The 17,918-nt window shown below is 41.2% G+C and overlaps 1 protein-coding gene across 1 annotated transcript in view; it reads right to left on the bottom strand.

Moving 5' to 3' along the window:
- The window catches only part of hsd17b3 (hydroxysteroid (17-beta) dehydrogenase 3), a 68,807-nt gene that overhangs the window by 4,192 nt on the left and 46,697 nt on the right, over positions 1-17,918 (bottom strand). Inside the window, exons 8-9 of the mRNA XM_048528096.2 lie at positions 12,104-12,185; positions 1,564-1,629 (exon numbers count right to left, since the gene is read on the bottom strand). Of these exons, the coding sequence (XP_048384053.1) occupies positions 1,564-1,629; positions 12,104-12,185 (148 nt within the window). The remainder of the gene's footprint in view (positions 1-1,563; positions 1,630-12,103; positions 12,186-17,918) is intronic.

Genomic DNA, 17,918 nt, shown 5'->3' with positions numbered 1-17,918 from the left:
TCTTGACCTTTTCTCTAGTTTTATCTTTCTTCAGCTCTAAAATCACCAAAACAATAAATTATTCTGGACTACATCCTTGAAGATTTGACAACTCCAGCCCAATAAGTCTGCACTTAGAACACTTTAAAAAAGACATAACATGGATTGTTGCCAGTTGTACAGATGATAGCCATACAATAATTTGATACATTTCATCTTTCAGCTCTTGCGCACTTGAAATTTGTTAGGATGTCTGCATGAGATTGTTCTATATTGTACCACATTGTACATTCTGCTCTATAATAATAGTTAGATACTGTTCGTGCAACAGCAGAGCAACATTGATCTATAAGACGCAGTAAAACCTGACTTTAGCAATAATTAGAACTAAGATACCTGAGATGTGCTTTCTCAACAACAAATAAAGCGGATAGCAAAGTTGTCTTTTAAAAATATATAACAAGATAACTTAGGTCCCAAGTATCTATTGTTTCCAGAAACTGTGTAACACTCAATACAGATAACAAGTAGTTATGTGGCAGTTTGAAAACCAAACATCAAATACCACTTACATTGTTAGTATGATTGGAGTAGAAATACTGTTCAGAAACATAAAGGAATACCTTCTTTGAGGGTTTCCCCAATCAATTGCTTTAATTTCAGCAGAATAATCACAGGAAACTCTCAAAAAGCATTCTGTCAAACATCCAGCCAAGAGAAATGTACCAAAAATAAGCATTTTATCTTTGGAAGTGAATAGACTTTGAAGAAATCGCCTTCAAACTTACAAAAAAAGAATTGATGAAGGTGTCCCAGGCAACTACTTATTTTTCTGTAAGTAGTTCAAACAAGAAGAGATTAAAAGTTTAAAATTAGCAAGTTAGGAATAAAAAGTAAGAAAGTATATTTTCTCTCAAAGAATAAACAGTGGGACAAAGTTACCAGAAAAGCTACCAAAAATTAGGTACATTGAAGGAATGTAGACTGGAGTTTAGCCAGGTAAAAGATACAAGCTTATTAGGTCTTATTACCTTTCTTTTTTTGTTAAAAGCTCGTGTTCTAAATCAGCACGTAGGGCATGTTTATACAAATAAACCATGTTTATTCATTCAGAGCAAACAATAATTTAGATAATTAGCCATCATTAATATCATGTTAGAGAGAAAGAAATTTAGTTACACATCTAGAGGACACCACTCTGCATGATGCCAAGGGCAAAGTAAGGGGGCAGCCTCCACAGATGAGCACAGCTGGAGCAGGGAGTGAACTCAATCACTGGCAGCATTCTGACCTAAACATCCTCTGCCTGGCCAACAGAACTAATTGACACCACACATCATACAATATGAACCGAACTATAAATCTGGCTGTATGTTTTGCCAGAATGTGAAGTTCTTTGTTTTATTTACATGTTTGACCATGTTGCTTTCAAACGTTTACCATAAAATTTACATAAAATAATGCTTTGCAAAACTAAAACGCCAAACATTACTTCTGCAGTAGGAATGCAGTGGAAATATATTGCTTATGTTCCATGTTCTTCCATTTCCCACAAACATGTTAACAAAGATTATCCACCTTTACCTTTATGATGATTCCCTTTGAGCCATATTCTGCTTGACAGCCTCTGGAGAATCTTTCCACAAAAATCTAGCAAATAATTTAACAACAATATAGTTTATACTTTTTTACATTATGCAAACAACAATAAGCCGCTTAAGTGACCAATTGAGGGCCCTTTCCTGATTCCACTGGTAAAGGTGAGAAAGGGCCTCTGACACATAGGACGATCAGGTTAACTCCAACGGCCTTCTGGTGGATGAGGGGAAAGGCCACCTTGTCAGACACTCTTGGTTCACAAGGGTCCCCCATTAACTAGCTGACCTCACTTATCTGATTGCAAGAGAAAATCTAACTACTGCCCCTTAAGTTCAATGACCATAAACTGACTGGACCAGCCACATAACTACGATAGCAGGGAAGAGGCTAGGAATCCTGCAGCGAGTAACTCATCTGACTCCCCAAAGCCTGTCCGCTATACACAAGGTACAAGTCAGGAGAGTGATGGAAAACTGTCCTCTTGCCTGGATGAGTGTAAAGCCAACAACTCCCAACTAACTTGACACCATTCAGAACAAATCAGCCTGCTTTGTCTGGCATGCCAACCACCATCTTCAATATTCACCACTTTCATCACTAATGTGCAGTGGCATCAGTGTGCACCACTTACAAGATACACTGCAGAAACTCACCAAGGCCCCTCCAACTATATTTCCCCTAGCCATGATCTCTACCTCCTTAAAGAGCAAGGGCAGCAGATACATTGGAACACCATCACCTGCAAGTTCCCCTCCTATCTATATACTACCTCAACTTCGAACAATATTGCCATTCCTTCAGTGTCATTGGGTCAAAATCCCAGACCTCCCTCCCTAACAATATTATGGGCTAATCTACACCCTAAAGGCCACAGCAGGTCAGAAGACAGCTCATTACTATCTTCTCCAGGGAAATTAGGGTGGGTAATTGCTGCTTACTCAGGTCATGATACACACATGCCATGGATGATTAAGAACGAAAATCATCCATCAATATGTCCTTCTCCTTTGGTGCAGACCCAACAATCCCAGTGCTACTACTGAGCTGCCAATTATCTGACTGGCAGATTACTACATGGGACTACAATGTCATAGTCATTACAGAAGTTTGGTTGAAAGAAGGACAGGGCTGACAATTCAATGTTCCAGTGTTTTAGGCATGATAGGGAGGAATATAAAAGGGGTGGAAGATTTGCATTACTGATTGAGGAGAATGTCACAGATGCACGAAGAAAGCACATCTTGGAGAGCTCATGCAGTGAGGTGATATGGTTAGAACTCAGAAATAAGAAAGGGCAACCACAATGATGGGTTTTATTATACCCAGCAGAAAATAGATGAACAGATATGTAAGCAGGTAATGGAAAGAAGTAAAAACATTAGGGCTGTTGTTTGGTTTTAACTTTAACTTTAACCCAACATTGACTGGTAATTCCTTAGTGCCAGGGGTTAGATTAGGCAAAATATGTTCGGTACATCCAGGAGGGTTTCTTGAAACATTATGTAGACAGCCCAAGATTTTTAAATAGGTCTGTAGGTCAGGTTGAGGTTGACTCACCGAGCTGGTTCATTGTTCCACAGACATTTCATTACCATGCTGGGTAACATCATCAGTGCAGCATCCAATGATACGCTGTTGTGGTTTCTCGTCTGTTATTTAAACTCTGGTATCTGTTGAGCTGGATTACCTTGCTTCCGGTTTTCCTTCACAATGGAGTGTATATGGAGTCTAGCTCAATATGTTTACTGATGGCTTTCTTAGTGGTGCACCAGGCTTCTAGGAATTCCCGTGCTTGACTTTGCTTTGCTTGTCCCAGGATCCTGGTGTTGTCCCAATCGAATTGATGGTTCTCCTTATCCATGTGGATGGAGATGAATGAGTATTGTTTGTGTCTTTCTGTTGCCAATCGATGTTCATGTACCCTTGAGGTTAATTTCTTTCCTGTTTGTCCAATATCGTGTTTGTCATAGTCTTTGCAGGGAATCCTGTATATGACATCGATCCTGTCCATAGTGTGTAGTGGGTCTTTGGACCAGGTGAGCAGTTGGCGTAGGGTTGATGTGGGTTTGTGTGCTACTTGGATGCCTAGTGATCATAGGAGTTTTGTGGTCAATTCAGATGTGTTTCTGATGTAAGGTAGCGTGGTGTGTGTGTCGGGGCATATAGTACCTTCCTGTCATCATGCATATGATATGCATCTTCTGATCTGGTTTTTCAGGTATCCATTGTCTTTGAATATTTGGAAGAGGTTCTCTTCTTCTTCTTGGCATAACTCTGTGCTGCTGCAGTGTGTTGTTGTCCTTTTAAATAATGTTCACATGCAGCTTCATTTATGTGTGTTAGGATGGTTGCTGTTGAAATTCAGTACTTGGTCAGTATGTGTGGTTTTCCTGTGTAGCTTTGTTAGGAATTCCCCTTTGGTCTTGCGATCCACCATGACGTCCAGGAATGGACCTGTTTGTTCTTTTCTTCTTCCCTCATGAATCTGATCCAGTGAGGGTGTTGCTTATTAGTTTGTGTGTCTCCTGTAGTTTGGTACATTTAATAATGATGAAGGTGTCATCCACGTATTGTATCCATAGTTTCAACTGGATTAGCAGGAGGGCCATACTTTCAAGTCTCTGCATCACCGCTTCAGCTATTAGTCCAGAGATAGGTAAGCCCATGGGTGTCCCATTGATCTGTTCATATATATGATGGTTGAAGATGAGGTAGCTTTAGCATGTTGTCTGTGGAGATGGTGTCACTAGGGTATTTTTGTTTAAATAGTGTTGCCAGTGTTTCTCTTGCTAGTGGTATGCCTATTGATGTGACCAACTACAGAAGGACTGTACTGGATTTTACACTGGGGAATGAGCCTAGCCAGGTGATCAAAGTTTCAGTGGGGGAGCTTCTTGGGAACAGTAATAATAATTCCATAAATTTTAAGATTTGGAAAAGGATATGACTGGTCCTCGGGTGAAAATTCTAAATTGTGGCAAGGCTAATTACGACAATATCATGCAGGATCTAGAGAATTTAGGTTGAGGACAGCTATTTAAAAGGTAAATCAACATCTGACATGTGAGAATGTTTTTTGGTCAGTTGATCAGAGTTCAGGACCAGCACATTCCTGTGAGGATGAAAGATAAAGGATGGCAAGATTCAAGAATTCTGAAGCACAAGTGATATTGCAAGATCAGTCAAAAAGAAAAATGAAGCGCATTTCATTTTTAGAAAACTGAAATTAGACATGACTCTTGAAGAATGTAAAAGAATCAGTTAAGTACCTAAACAAGGAATTGCAAGGGCTAAAAGAAGCCATGAAATATCCTTGGCAAGTAGGATTAAGAGAAATCAAAGGCATTTTATTTGTATATTAGAAGCAGGACGATAGCAAGGGAAATAGTAGGTCCATTCAAGAACAAAGGAGGGTATTTATGCATTGAGCCGGAGGAAGTGGTGAGGTTCTTAATGAGTCTTCACATTGATATTGATCAAGGAAAAGGATATGGATGATGATAAGGTTAGGGAGGGGTATGTTGGTATTCTAGGACATGTCATATTAAGAAGGTGGTGTTGAATGTCCTGGAAAGCTTTCAGATAGGTAAGTCCACAGGTCTTGATGGGATCTATCCCAGGATACTGAGGGGAACAAGGGGGGGATTGCTTAGACCTTGACTTAGATCTTTGTATCTTCTTTAACCATAACTGAGATCCGAGAAGACTGGCCCAAAACCAATGTTGTTCCTTTGTTTAATAAAGGGCAACAGGGATATTCCAGGAAATTATAGGTCAGTGAGACTTATATCAGTGGTAGGGAAAGTTCTTGGGAACAGGATATACTCCCATTTCAAAAAGAATAGATTTATTCACGATAGTCGGCATGGCTTTGTGCAGGGGAAGTCTTGTCTCACAAATTTGATTAAGTTTTTTGAAGAAGTCACAGACGTGATTAATGAGGATAGGGCAGTCATTGTCTGAATGGATTTTACTAAACCATTTGACAAAGTCCCTCATGGTAGTCTGGTCTACAAGATTAAGTCAAATGGGTTCCACAGCAAATTAATAAATCAGATACAAAACTGGCTAGGTTGTTGAAGACAGAGGATAGTTGTGGAGGGGTGTTTTCTGACTGGACATCTATGACCAGTGGTGTCTACAAGGATCGGTGCTGGGCTTCTGTTTTAAGGAACGTATATAAATGATTCAGACAAAACTGCAAATCGTCTGATCAGTTAGATGGCACATGACATGAAAACTGGTAGAATTGTGGATAGTGGAGAAGGTTGTCAGAGAATACAGCAGGATGTAGATCAGTTGGAAAATTGGGCAGAGAAATGGCAGATAGAGTTTAATCCAGACAAGAGTGAGGTGATGCAATTTGTGAGGTTAACTGTAAGAGAAGTGTACAGTAAATAGTAAGACCTGTGGAGCATTGATCTACAGAAAGATCTTGGGGTGCAAGTCCACAGCTCCCTGAAAGTGGCAACACAAGTGGGTGAGGTATTAAAAAAGGCATTGGGCATGTTTACTTTTATTGGTCAGGGCCCTGAGTATAAAAGTTGACATGTCATATTGCAGTTGTGTAGAATAAACCTTGGTTAGCCACATTTGGAATATTCTGTGCAGTACTGGTCATCACACTATAGAAAGAGCATAGAGGCTTTGGAGAGGGTGCATAAGAGGTTTACCAGGATTGGAATGTAATAGCTATAAGGAGAGATTGGACAAACTTGGATTGTTTTCACTATATCAGTGGCTCAAGAAGGGCCTGATAGAAGCATATAAAATTATGACAGGTACGAACAGGGTTGATAGTCTGAGTCTTTGTCCTGTGGTGGAAATCTCAAATACTACAGAGCATAGGTTTAAAGTGAGAGGAGGAAAATTTAAAGGAAATGTATGAGGCAAGGTTTTTATACAGAGGGTGGCAGGAGCCTGGAATGTGCTGAAAGGGGAGATGGCAGAAACAGATATGATAGCAATGTTTCAGAGGCATTTAGACAGACACATGAACAGGCAGGGAGTAGCGGGGTATAGACCATGTGCAGGCAGATTAGATTAGTTTAGAATGACATATTGGTAACCACAGACATGTTAAGCCAAAGGGCCTTTTCTTGTCCTGTAATGTTAATTGTTAACACTGGGCAAGGCTGGGCAGGGTGGATGTAGTGGTCGTCCTTAATATATTTATAAATTACATTCAATTGATTGGGTGCCACCAACATGATAATCGCCCAGTGTGGACAGCTGGTCAATGGCTTAAGCAACTGGGCCCAACATTAAAGTTTCTGTCAGCTAGTCCTGATGGAATTCAAAGAGGCCAAGGTTACCACAGATCAAAAGCAAGCAAAAAATCAGTCCAGACCTTATTACATATAGAACAATGAGAGAGTTGTTATGACCAAAAACCTGTTAAGACATATTCAGCCAAAACCATAGAGACAGACTAGGTTTGGATATTCCCCAATTTCAGACAGACCCCTTAACAACGTGGAGTAATTATATCCTTAAAAGGGGATGAGTACACCTAGAATGACTGGCCTAACCTCACTGGGTGATGTGATCCCTTCCCTGTGACCCCACTGGCTGAAATCAGAGAGCATTCCGGAAGGGCTCAGAAAACGGGTTAAGAAGAGACACCTGGTGGCCACTCATTTGGTGAAGACTCAACTAAAGAGTCTGTGCAAGACACATCTTCATATAAAGAAGACCCTAAGTCCCCTGTTGACAAAGCTCAATGAGTTGAAACCAGCAGCTCTATCAAGTTCATCAGAGCAAGTAGAATGTGAAATCTTTCAGGCAGTCTGCCTAGTTTGGGAAAACAATTAACAATTTGTGTAAGAATTATTTTATTTAACTTTCAAGTGTTTTAATAGAACAAAGTTTGAATCAGCCTTTTGTTTGTCACATGCAGTAAATGGACCTGGGTAAACATGTTTTATGAGTAATAAACTGGCCAAAGTGTCTGCATAGAATATTTCACAGGCAATATTAGGGTTCACTGACTGTCAGAAAGGATTCAACCCCCAGCTTTTGGGTCCAGCAGTGTGACAACTGCTGCCAGAACTAAATCCAGCCCATTTTTTAAGCCCATGGTGGGCCTCTTGCCAAATATGGTCTGCTGTGTTTAAGGACCCTCACCTCAAATTTTACACTTGATGACCCAAAGCCAAAAATCTTTCTCATGAATATATGTTCCCTTCTTTAATCTCCTGATCAGTACGATCATCCTTGACTTTACATTAATTAGTTGAACTTAATTAGATGGGAAAAGACAATAAAGCATTTAAGGAATAATTTTGTTAAGGAAATTTTTTTACAGTGTCGGCACAATTTGCATTATATGAAGTGGATATGACAGAGTATCAGCTCTGGCTCAGTTGGTAGCACTCCCTTCTATAAGGCACAATGCCCCACTACCAGGCTGGAGTGAATTAAAATCAAAACTGATGCTCCAGAGCAGCATTGACATTGTTGGAAATGCCAACTTTATGGTGAGATATTAAGCCAAGGCTCCAACAAATTTTCAGATGGGTGTTAAAGATTCCAAAGCAATACTTTGAAGAATAACTGAGTGTTAGCCCTAGAGTTCTGGCGAATATCTATCCGTCAGTTAACATCACAAAAACAGCTCTTGTCTTTCGGATACTATTCCGCATCATATAAAAGTAAAAATGCTGCAAATGCTGGAAATCTGAAACAAACACATAATGTTACAGAAACTTAGCAAGTCTAGCAGTATCTGTGGAGACAGAAACAGTTAACATTTCAAATTTGGTATAACAGCTTAAGAAATAAAGGGTGTTGTAATACACAAACACACACATTTGACTGAAAGCAGATTAAATAAGACACAAACAAGACCAAAATGTGGGGATGATGAGCTAAGCGAATGTAAGAAAAATGGAGAACAGGTATCAGGTGGTAGGTTTCTAAAGTTATTGAATTCAATGTTGAGACCTCTCAGCTGTAAAATGCCGAAGTGGAAATTGTTAACAAAGTGTGAAGCTGGATGAACACAGCAGGCCAAGCAGCATCTCAGGAGCACAAAAGCTGACGTTTTGGGCCTAGACCCTTCAGAGAGGGGGATGGGGAGAGGGCTCTGGAATAAATAGGGAGCGAGGGGGAGGTGGACCGAAGATGGAGAGAAAAGAAGATAGGTGGAGAGGAGAGTATAGGTGGGGAGGTAGGGAGGGGATAGGTCAGTCCGGGGAAGATGGACAGGTCAAGGAGGCGGGATGAGGTGGTAGGTAGGAAATGGAGGTGCAGCTTGGGGTTGGAGGAAGGGATGGGAGAGAGGAGGGACAGGTTAGGGAAGCGGAGACAGGCTGGGCTGGTTTTGTGATGCAGTGGGAGGAGGGGAGATTTTGAAGCTGGTGAAGTCCACATTGATACCATTGGGCTGCAGGGTTCCCAAGCGGAATATGAGTTGCTGTTCTTGCAACCTTCGGATGGCATCATTGTGGCACTGCAGGAGGCCCATGATGGGCATGTTGTCTGAGGAATGGGAGGGGGAGTTAAAATGGTTCGTGACTGGGAGGTGCAGTTATCCATCATGGGCCTCCTGCAGTGCCACAATGATGCCACCCGAAGGTTGAAGAACAGCAACTCATATTCCGCTTGGGAACCCTGCAGCCCAATGGTATCAATGTGGACTTCACCAGCTTCAAAATCTCCCCTTCCCCACTGCATGCCAAAACCAGCCCAGCCTGTCTCTGCTTCCCTAACCTGTTCTTCCTCTCACCCATCCCTTCCTCCCACCTCAAGCCGCACCTCCATACTAACTCATCCCGCCTCCTTGACCTGTCCATCTTCCCCGGACAGACCTATCCCCTCCCCATCTCCCCACCTATTCTCTCCTCTCCACCTATCTTCTTTTCTCTCCATCTTCGGTCCGCCTCCCCCTCTCTGCCTATTTATTCCAGAACCCTCTCCTCATCCCCCTCTCTGATGAAGGGTCTCGGCCCGAAATGTCAGCTTTTGTGCTCCCGAGATGCTGCTTGGCCTGCTGTGTTCATCCAGTTTCACACTTTGTTATCTTGGATTCTCCAGCATCTGCAGTTCCCATTATCATTGATACAAGTGGAAATTGAGTTGTTGTTCCTGAAGCTTGTATTTGAAGCTTCAATGAAACATTGCAGCAGGCCCAGGATAGAAATGTCAGCATAGGAGCAAGATGGTTTATTGAAATGACAAGCAACTGGGAGATCAGTGTCATTTTTATGGACAGAACAGAGGTGTTCTGCAAAGTGGTCACCCAGTCTGTGTTTGGTCTCACCAGTGTAAAGAAGACCTGATAGTGAGCAGCAAATGCAGAATATGACCACATAAGATCTAAGAGCAGGAGTGGACAATTCAACTGCTCGAGCCCGTTTCATCTCGGCATCAATTCCACTATCCTGTCCATTCTCTATAACCCTTCAACCCATAAGTTTTTTTTAAATCTGCCTCCTCAGATTTATGTAACACTCCAGCATCCAACACACTCTGGGGCAGTGAATTCCACAGATTCACAATCACTTAAGAGACGTAATTTCTCCTCATCTCTGTTTGAGATCTGTTGCCTGTTATCCTAAAACTACAACCACTTATTCTAAATTGCCCCACATGAGGAAACATCCTCTCTCCATCTACTTTGTCGATCCCCTTTAGCATCTTATATACCACAATTAGATCTTGTCTCATTCTTCTAAACTCCAGGCAGTACAGGCCTAAACTGCTCAGTCTCCCCCATAAGACACACCTGTCATCTCTGGAATCAATCCACTGAATCTTCTATAAACTGCCTCCAATACAATTACCATCTCTCTGCAGGTAAGGGAACCAAAATTGTATTCAATACTCCAGGTTTGATCTTACAAATGCCTTGCAGAATTTTAGCAACACTACTCTACTTTGATCATCTATTTCATAAGCAGTAATTGCCAAAATTCTATTTGCTTTCCTTATTACCTGCTGTACCTGCATACTAGTTTACTGCAATTCATGCACAGGACATCCAGATCCCTCTGCATGAAAGCACACTGCAGTTTCTCTCCATTAAGGTAATAAGTTGCCTTTCTAGTCCTCTGAACAAAATGGATAACCTCACACTCGTGCCCTTTAAACTTAATCTACCAAATTTGGGCCTATTCATTTAACCTATCCATATCCAACTGCAAATTTCTGATGTCTTCATTGCAACTTACTTTTCCACCTATTATAGTATCACCTGAAAATTTGGCTATATTACCTTTTATCCCACATCCAAGTGTTTGTAAATACATGGTGGCCAAGCACCGAACCTTGCAGCACCCCACTAGTTACATCTTGCAAACCAGAAAAAGGCCCATTTTGCTTTCTGGAAGTCCAGATATACTACATCTACAATATCCCCATTATTCATATTGCTTGCTACATCTTCAAATAACTCTAGCAAATTTGCTAAACATTTTGTCCTTCATGCTGACTCTGATGTATTATAATTTGACTTTCCAAAATGTCCTGTTATTACTTACACAAAAAGACTCACAAGATTGGGCCTGTACTCTTTCAAGTTTTAGAAGAATGAATGATTATATAATTGAAACTTAAATTGTTAAATAGAGCAACAGGCTTAAAGAACCATAATGAAGAGAAATTTCTTGACTCCGAAGGGTGGTGAAGCTTTAGAATTCTCTGTCCAAGAGGTATGTGGAAGTTCGATCATTGAGCACAGTCAAGACAGAATTGATATATTTCTGGAAGATAATGACATTGGGGGAAATGGAGATAACGTTGGCAAGTGCCATTGAGCTTGATGATAAACCATGATCTAATAGAAGGGTCAAGTAGATTTATTAGGCTGAATGGCTTATTCCCATGTACATAAGAGCTAATGGGATATATTGCTAACTGGTCTGATGAGTGCTGACTCGACTGCATGCCTTCAAGACAGATCCAAATTGTAGTTAAGACACATCAGAATTTGTATGATTAACAGGGAATTTGTTCCTGTAATCTCCTTTAATAGTTTCAAATACCTAAGAGGTCAGAGTGTAATTATATGGAGTTTTTGTTCCCTATGGACCTGGATTTTTTTCGCCTTTCACAGGTAACTACAAGAGTGCTGAGCTGGGTCTGAGGAAGGATTAACGTGTTCTGTCTAATAGTGTTTAATTTATTCAATTTACATAAATAGGGCATTCAAAATATTGAAAGTCAAAATGGTAAGACTTATGAGAAAGAACAACAGATTTTATTTTTAAAACCTGAAACTAGTGATCAATGAGATTAATTCTGGTCATACTTCCTGTATATTTTTCTAATCAATAAAGCCAGAAATCGTAGATTTGTGTCACAAATTGCTGCAGACCCACTTCTGTTCTACTATTGTAATTTCACTGGAAGTACAAAAGAAATCCCTTTTATGTGCATTACAGAGGTTTCTAATGCAGTGAAGCTTAGTGATTATACTATTTAGTCAATTGCAAACAGTACAAGGTAAAAATGTTCTGAAGGGAAATTATGCCACTGGGGTTTTTTTTTTAAATAAAAGCTCATTTATCTGAAAATAATGCACCTTAGTAGAAGCGTACAAGCCATAGAGTGGACATGGAGCATTAGCCACACCAGATGAAATGTTCAGGATCAGGCCCTTTTGTCTGAAAAGGACAATATTGTTAGTGGTCAAAACATATTCAGCAATATCTTTCATTACTCTCCAAACAAGAAAAAAAGGACTAGATTAGATGCAGAATATTTAAATATTTGCTTTATGCATTTTTCTCTTCAGGCACCTTACCTCAAGATGGCAGCGGGGCAGCGCAGCACAGCAGGCTCCTGCTCATGCGTGGTCTGCTCTGTCCGCTTCTACTTTTATTTCGTTCACTACTTTGTCTTAGTCGAAACTACTTACCTTATGTGACATGCAAGTCCACAGCAAAGAGGTCCCCAATGTCAAACGGTAGTCATCCCTAGCGGCGGCGAGAGCGGATGCAGGCAGCAAGACCGGGAGTGAATGAATGCAACATCAACCCCTTGTGAGGAGTACGAGCCCAGCCTGGCCAGGTACTTACATACTGTGATATTAAACTATTAACTGTGTTTTTGTTTTTCTACACTTTAGTAAGAAGGACTGTAATGTTTAACTTTTTAGCTTGCTTTCTTTGTTTGTCTGCTTTGTACTAAGATTCTGTGCTTAGGTACGTTTGTACCTAAGATGGCACCATAACCGGCAGCTTGTAAACTTTTCACTGCAAGTCACACTACATGTGACAATAAAAGCTAATTCGTAATTCATTCTGAGAATTCCCTGCCCACACCAGTCCCACTGGCAGTCCAGTTCTTTCTCCAAAATATAAAATTATGTTAAAAAAAAGCAGAGTTAAATGCACTCCGAATGCATGCAGTATTTGAAACAAGGTAGGTGATTAATAGTGTCAGTAGAATAGAAGTAAAGGGTATGTTTTAATTGTCATTACAGAGATGTGGCTACAGGGTGACCAAGACCAGGAACTAAATGTTAAAGGTTATTCAACATTCAGAAAGAACAGGCAAAAAGTAAAAGGGGGTGGAGTAATGCAGATAATGTGGGACATGATTAGTGCATTGTGGAGAAGATCTCTGACTGGAATGATGGGATGTAGAATCTGTATGGGTAGAATTAAGAAATAGAAAAGATCAACAAAGTATTGTCAAAGTGTTTTACAGACTATAAAATAGTCTTGGTAATGTAGGGCAAGGTATATATTAGAAAATCCGGGCTACATGCAGCTAGGGAAATGTAGTCATTGTGTTTGTCTTCAGTCTACAAGTAGACTCGGTATACTAACTGAGCACCAACATTGCTGAGGTGGTTTTGCTAGAGCAGTATGCTGAGGAACCAAATAGTCAATAGATGATTTTAGTTCTAGTATTATCCCATATTATGCAATGAGAAGGGGATACTTATTGATCTTGAAAAGTATATTTAGGGAAAACTGAATAAGTACAATAAATTTTTTATTAAGTGTGAAAAAGATGCAGTTAAATCAGAAACTAGAGTCTCAAATTCAGAAAAAAGGGCAGTTAGGAAAATTAAGGTTGGCTGTGGTGGTTTGGAAAAAATACATTAAAGGGATTTAATGCTAGATTTGAAAATTCTAGTATTTATAAAACAAATATTTGGTTTTAAAAGAGAAAATCCACATTTAAGGCAAAAATATCCAACAGAAAAAGCAAGAGAGCTGTGACTGACAAGGGAAATGTAAGATAGTTTTAGATCAAAGGAGTATCAGAGATAATGGGAACTGCAGATGCTGGAGATTCCGGGTCTAGGCCCGAAACGTCAGCTTTTGTGCTCCTGAGATGCTGCTTGGCCTGCTGTGTTCATCCAGCCTCACATTTTATTATCTTTAGATCAAAGGAGGTGGCTTATAAGGTTGCCAAAAATGTAAGCCTGAGGAGGATTTTAGAGTTCAACAAAGGAGTACTATGAAATTAAATGATGAGACCAGAATGAAGGTAAACTAGAAGGAACATGAAAAATGGATTGTAAAAGTTTTTTTGTCATTGTTGGTAATCACTTGCTAATGAGTATGATAGTTCACCTAGGAAATTCTGATCATGCATTCCAAGGGTTCTGAAGTGGCTGATGAGCTCAATCCTTGAGCCACATCTCCGACCACACAATTGGCAGGTAAAAGTGGCCCTGGACCTTGAGATCACTGACCTTTCTTTCTTCTGTTCATTTTCTGTACTTCCATTTGCCAACAGGTGTTCTCAAAGAATTGCTTCCCTTCTTACAGGAGTTTCCTCCAAATCAGTTTCTTGTGCAGGTGGATGTTCCATGCATTGACACCAATGCTGCATTTCTTCAAAGAAGTTTCCAGGGAGTCTCTGAAATGCTTCCTTTACCCTCCTTTTGTTCAAATGCCTTTCTTGAACTGGATTAATGAGATTTACTTTGGTAGTCAGAACTCAGGCATCCCAAGCACATGGTCAGCCAGCAGAGCTGATTTCGGATGATCATGGTGAAGCCAAGCAGCCAACAGTCGAAGCAATTAAAATTGGCTAAAGACTGTCTGCAAGCAAAGCCTGATGGAATGCAAAGAGACCAATGCTACCACAGGTCAAAAACAAACAAGGACCAGCCCAGACCTGTATTACATATTGAACAATAAGAAGAGACATTATTTCAATTTATTCCTCAGCCAGACCCCTCAGTGCCATGACGTAATCATATCTTGGAAAGGACATGGGTATTCCTTGGGTGACCTAGCCTAACCTCATTGCGTGATGTGATTCCTGCCCTGTGACTCCATTGGCTAAAGTCACAGAACATTCCAGAAGGGCTCAGAAAGGGGAGAAAGGAAGGGGCACCTGGTGGACATTCCCTCACTGAATACTCAACCAGAGAAGACTCCATGCAAAATCCACCTTTGTATTAATAAAACTCTGAATGCGCCCATTGACACTGTGCAGTGAATTGAATCCAGCAGCCCAATCAAGTTCACCAGAGCGGGTTACATATGTGTTTTTCAGGCAATCAATTTGGTTTGAGAAAAGTTAATTTATGTAAGAGTTGGTTTCTTCAACTTGAGTGTTTCAATAAAACTAAGTTTGAGCTACAGTCCTTTGTTCAACTTATACAGTTAAAGTACCTGGGTAAAATCTGTGTTATGAGTAACAAATGGGTCAAATACAATATACAATTATACAATATGACACTAAATTTCTCCCAAGTCCGACCAAACTTGTATTCTCAAAAATACAGCTTTATCCTGATTTAAGAGGTCAGCTGTCACATGTGACAGCCAGGATTAGATTAGATTCCCTACAGTGCGGAAACAGGCCCTTCGGCCCAACAAGCCCACAACCCCCCTTGCAGCATCCAACCAGATCCATCCCCCTATAACCCATACACCCCAAACAGTACAGGCAATTTAGCATGGCCAATCCACCTTGCCTGCACATCTTTGGACTGTGGGAGGAAACCAGAGGAAACCGGAGCAAACCCACGCAGACATGGGGAGAATGTGCAAACTCCACACAGACAGTTGCCCTGAGGTCGGAATCAAACCCGGGTCCCTGGCACTGAGGCTGTAGTGCTAACCACTGAGCCACCATGTCACCCTAATTCAAGTGGGTAGCTAAGGATAGAGACACTCGACCTATAATTAGGCCATAAACTAGGTGTTTTGAAAAGTGAGAGGCCAACAAAAGACAGAATTTAAAGCTAAATTACTTCAGGGTGTCGGTATACTCTAAATTCTGCCACTTGAAGGGCTAAGACCTATCACATGGATTTTCAAAAGGGTATGAAGTGCTCTTCTGATATGCCTTAGACTTAGAGGAACTGGAACAGGAATTAAACCCAGTTGACTCCTATATACCTGTGACAAAGCCTACGAAGAGAGAGTAAAGATGCATGGAAGTTGAACACAGGGTCAGAAGACCCAAGGGGATACAGAGAAGCTAGAGTGGGGTCAGCAACCACAAGTTTCAGAGAAGTAAGAAAGCAGCTAATATAGAATCAAGGACAGGGACCACAAGAGGGAGAGAGATAGCGAGAGCGTGAGCACGAGAGAGACCAGTAGATTAGAAGGGAAGACTAGGAGGTGAAAGTAGTACAGTGCCCAGGGAAGGAACGAAATACTGAGAAGAGAGATAATGGGAACTGCAGATAATCCGAGATAACAAAGTGTGGAGCTGGATGAATGCAGCAGGCCAAGCAGCATCTTAGGAGCACGAAAGCTGAAGTTTCAGGCCTAGATCCTTCATCAGAAAGGGTCCAGGCCTGAAACGTCAGCTTTCATGCTCCTAAGATGCTGCTTGGCCGGCTGTGTTCATCCAGCTCCACACTTTGTTATCTCGAAATACTGAGAAAGTGCTTTAAACAAAGAAGTGGCCCAGATGGGTCGAATACTGCAGTAAATCAATATGGAGTCCGGGACTCACAGGACAGAAATGCTTGGAGATGGTGCGGAAAGCTGAAGGGTCTGAAGAAGGGTCCTGGTCAGAAACGTCCACTTTCCTGCTCCTCTGATGCTGCCTGGCCTGCTGTGTTCTCTGACTCCAGCAATCGGCAATTCTTACTATCTCTGAGCTGAAGAGAAGCACACTTTAAACATCAGCAAGGCAACAGTGATAGCCAGTTGCACACAATAGAAGTAGAGAATGAGAGAAGGTGAAGCTGGATAAGAAACTGGAGGAAGTGAATCCAGAACTGAAGAAAGTAAGTAAGAATCAAAGCAGCAGAACAGGAGCAGAGGAACCAGATGATTTTATTACACCTGAGGCTGTTCAAGCATCTGTGAAGTTCTGAGGAAGGGTCACCGGGCCCAAAATGTTAACTCTGTTTCCTCCTTCACAGATGCTGCCAGACCTGCTGAGCTTTTCCAGAACTTGATTTTGTTCCTGATTTACAGCATCCACAATTCTTTTGGTTTTTAATCAAGAATGATCAGGTTTATCAGGAAGTGCAGTGTACAATCAGTGACTGCCCAAAAAGCTGCAGTCAAGTTATCAGGAAAATGTACAAGTTGACAGTTCGTGCTCAAAGTCCTGCACCAAGCAGACAAGGGAAATAAAGCCCATGCTGCAGACCATTCTAGATGCTAACACAAGTCTGATAAATTAGAGTCCCAGCTTTCAGCACTGGAAAGGAATGATATGTGCAATTGGAACAACTGAGATGAAGGACGGAATGATAAAGTAGACTTGGGAGAATAGAGGAACAGGCTCACAGATATGAAAAGTAGTGACGACTGATCACCCCCACCTCCCCTCTCCGGGAAAATCAGTGCCCTCCACTTCCTAGCGTCTTACCCTCATTGGACAACAGTGCAACTAGGACAGCCTAGACAATGAAAACCCAAATCACATATTTAATCCTGTTCACAGAATCATGACTGGCTGAGATAGTGAAGAAAAAAATCTCACACGAGGCCTCCGCTGACCCCATATGTTCTTTCAGATTACTCGCCAACAAAGAGTTTTATACGGGCCTGATGGTACAGGGAAAAATCACACTCATGTTAGTGAGGGACCTGGAGCAGTTTCAAGGCTGAAGTGATTACGAGAAAGTTGGAGCAGTTTCAAGGCCACTAATGTTAGTATCAGATACCTGTGGTCCATTCTGCATAACCCAATCTCCAGAAAGTGGCAGATGGGCAGCTGGCAGGACTCGAAAGCAGTGATTATAGCAGCAGTCAGCTATAATAGGGGAGATCCAGTGGAAGGTTTAAATAGGTGTAGCCAGCAAAACAGAGAGCACCCAATCTCCTTTGTCAAGTGCCTGTGGACGTAGTTCACAGGAGTCTTCAGTAACATAGATCAGACTGCGCTGGTACCGTAAAACAGGTCAAATTAAACCTGAACACTTGTTTGACATACTACTGAGACAGCCGGGAAAG

Source organism: Stegostoma tigrinum, chromosome 3 (assembly GCF_030684315.1).
Source record: "Stegostoma tigrinum isolate sSteTig4 chromosome 3, sSteTig4.hap1, whole genome shotgun sequence".
Classification (NCBI taxonomy): Eukaryota; Metazoa; Chordata; class Chondrichthyes; order Orectolobiformes; family Stegostomatidae; genus Stegostoma; species Stegostoma tigrinum.
This window is presented reverse-complemented; position numbering and strand designations above follow the sequence as displayed.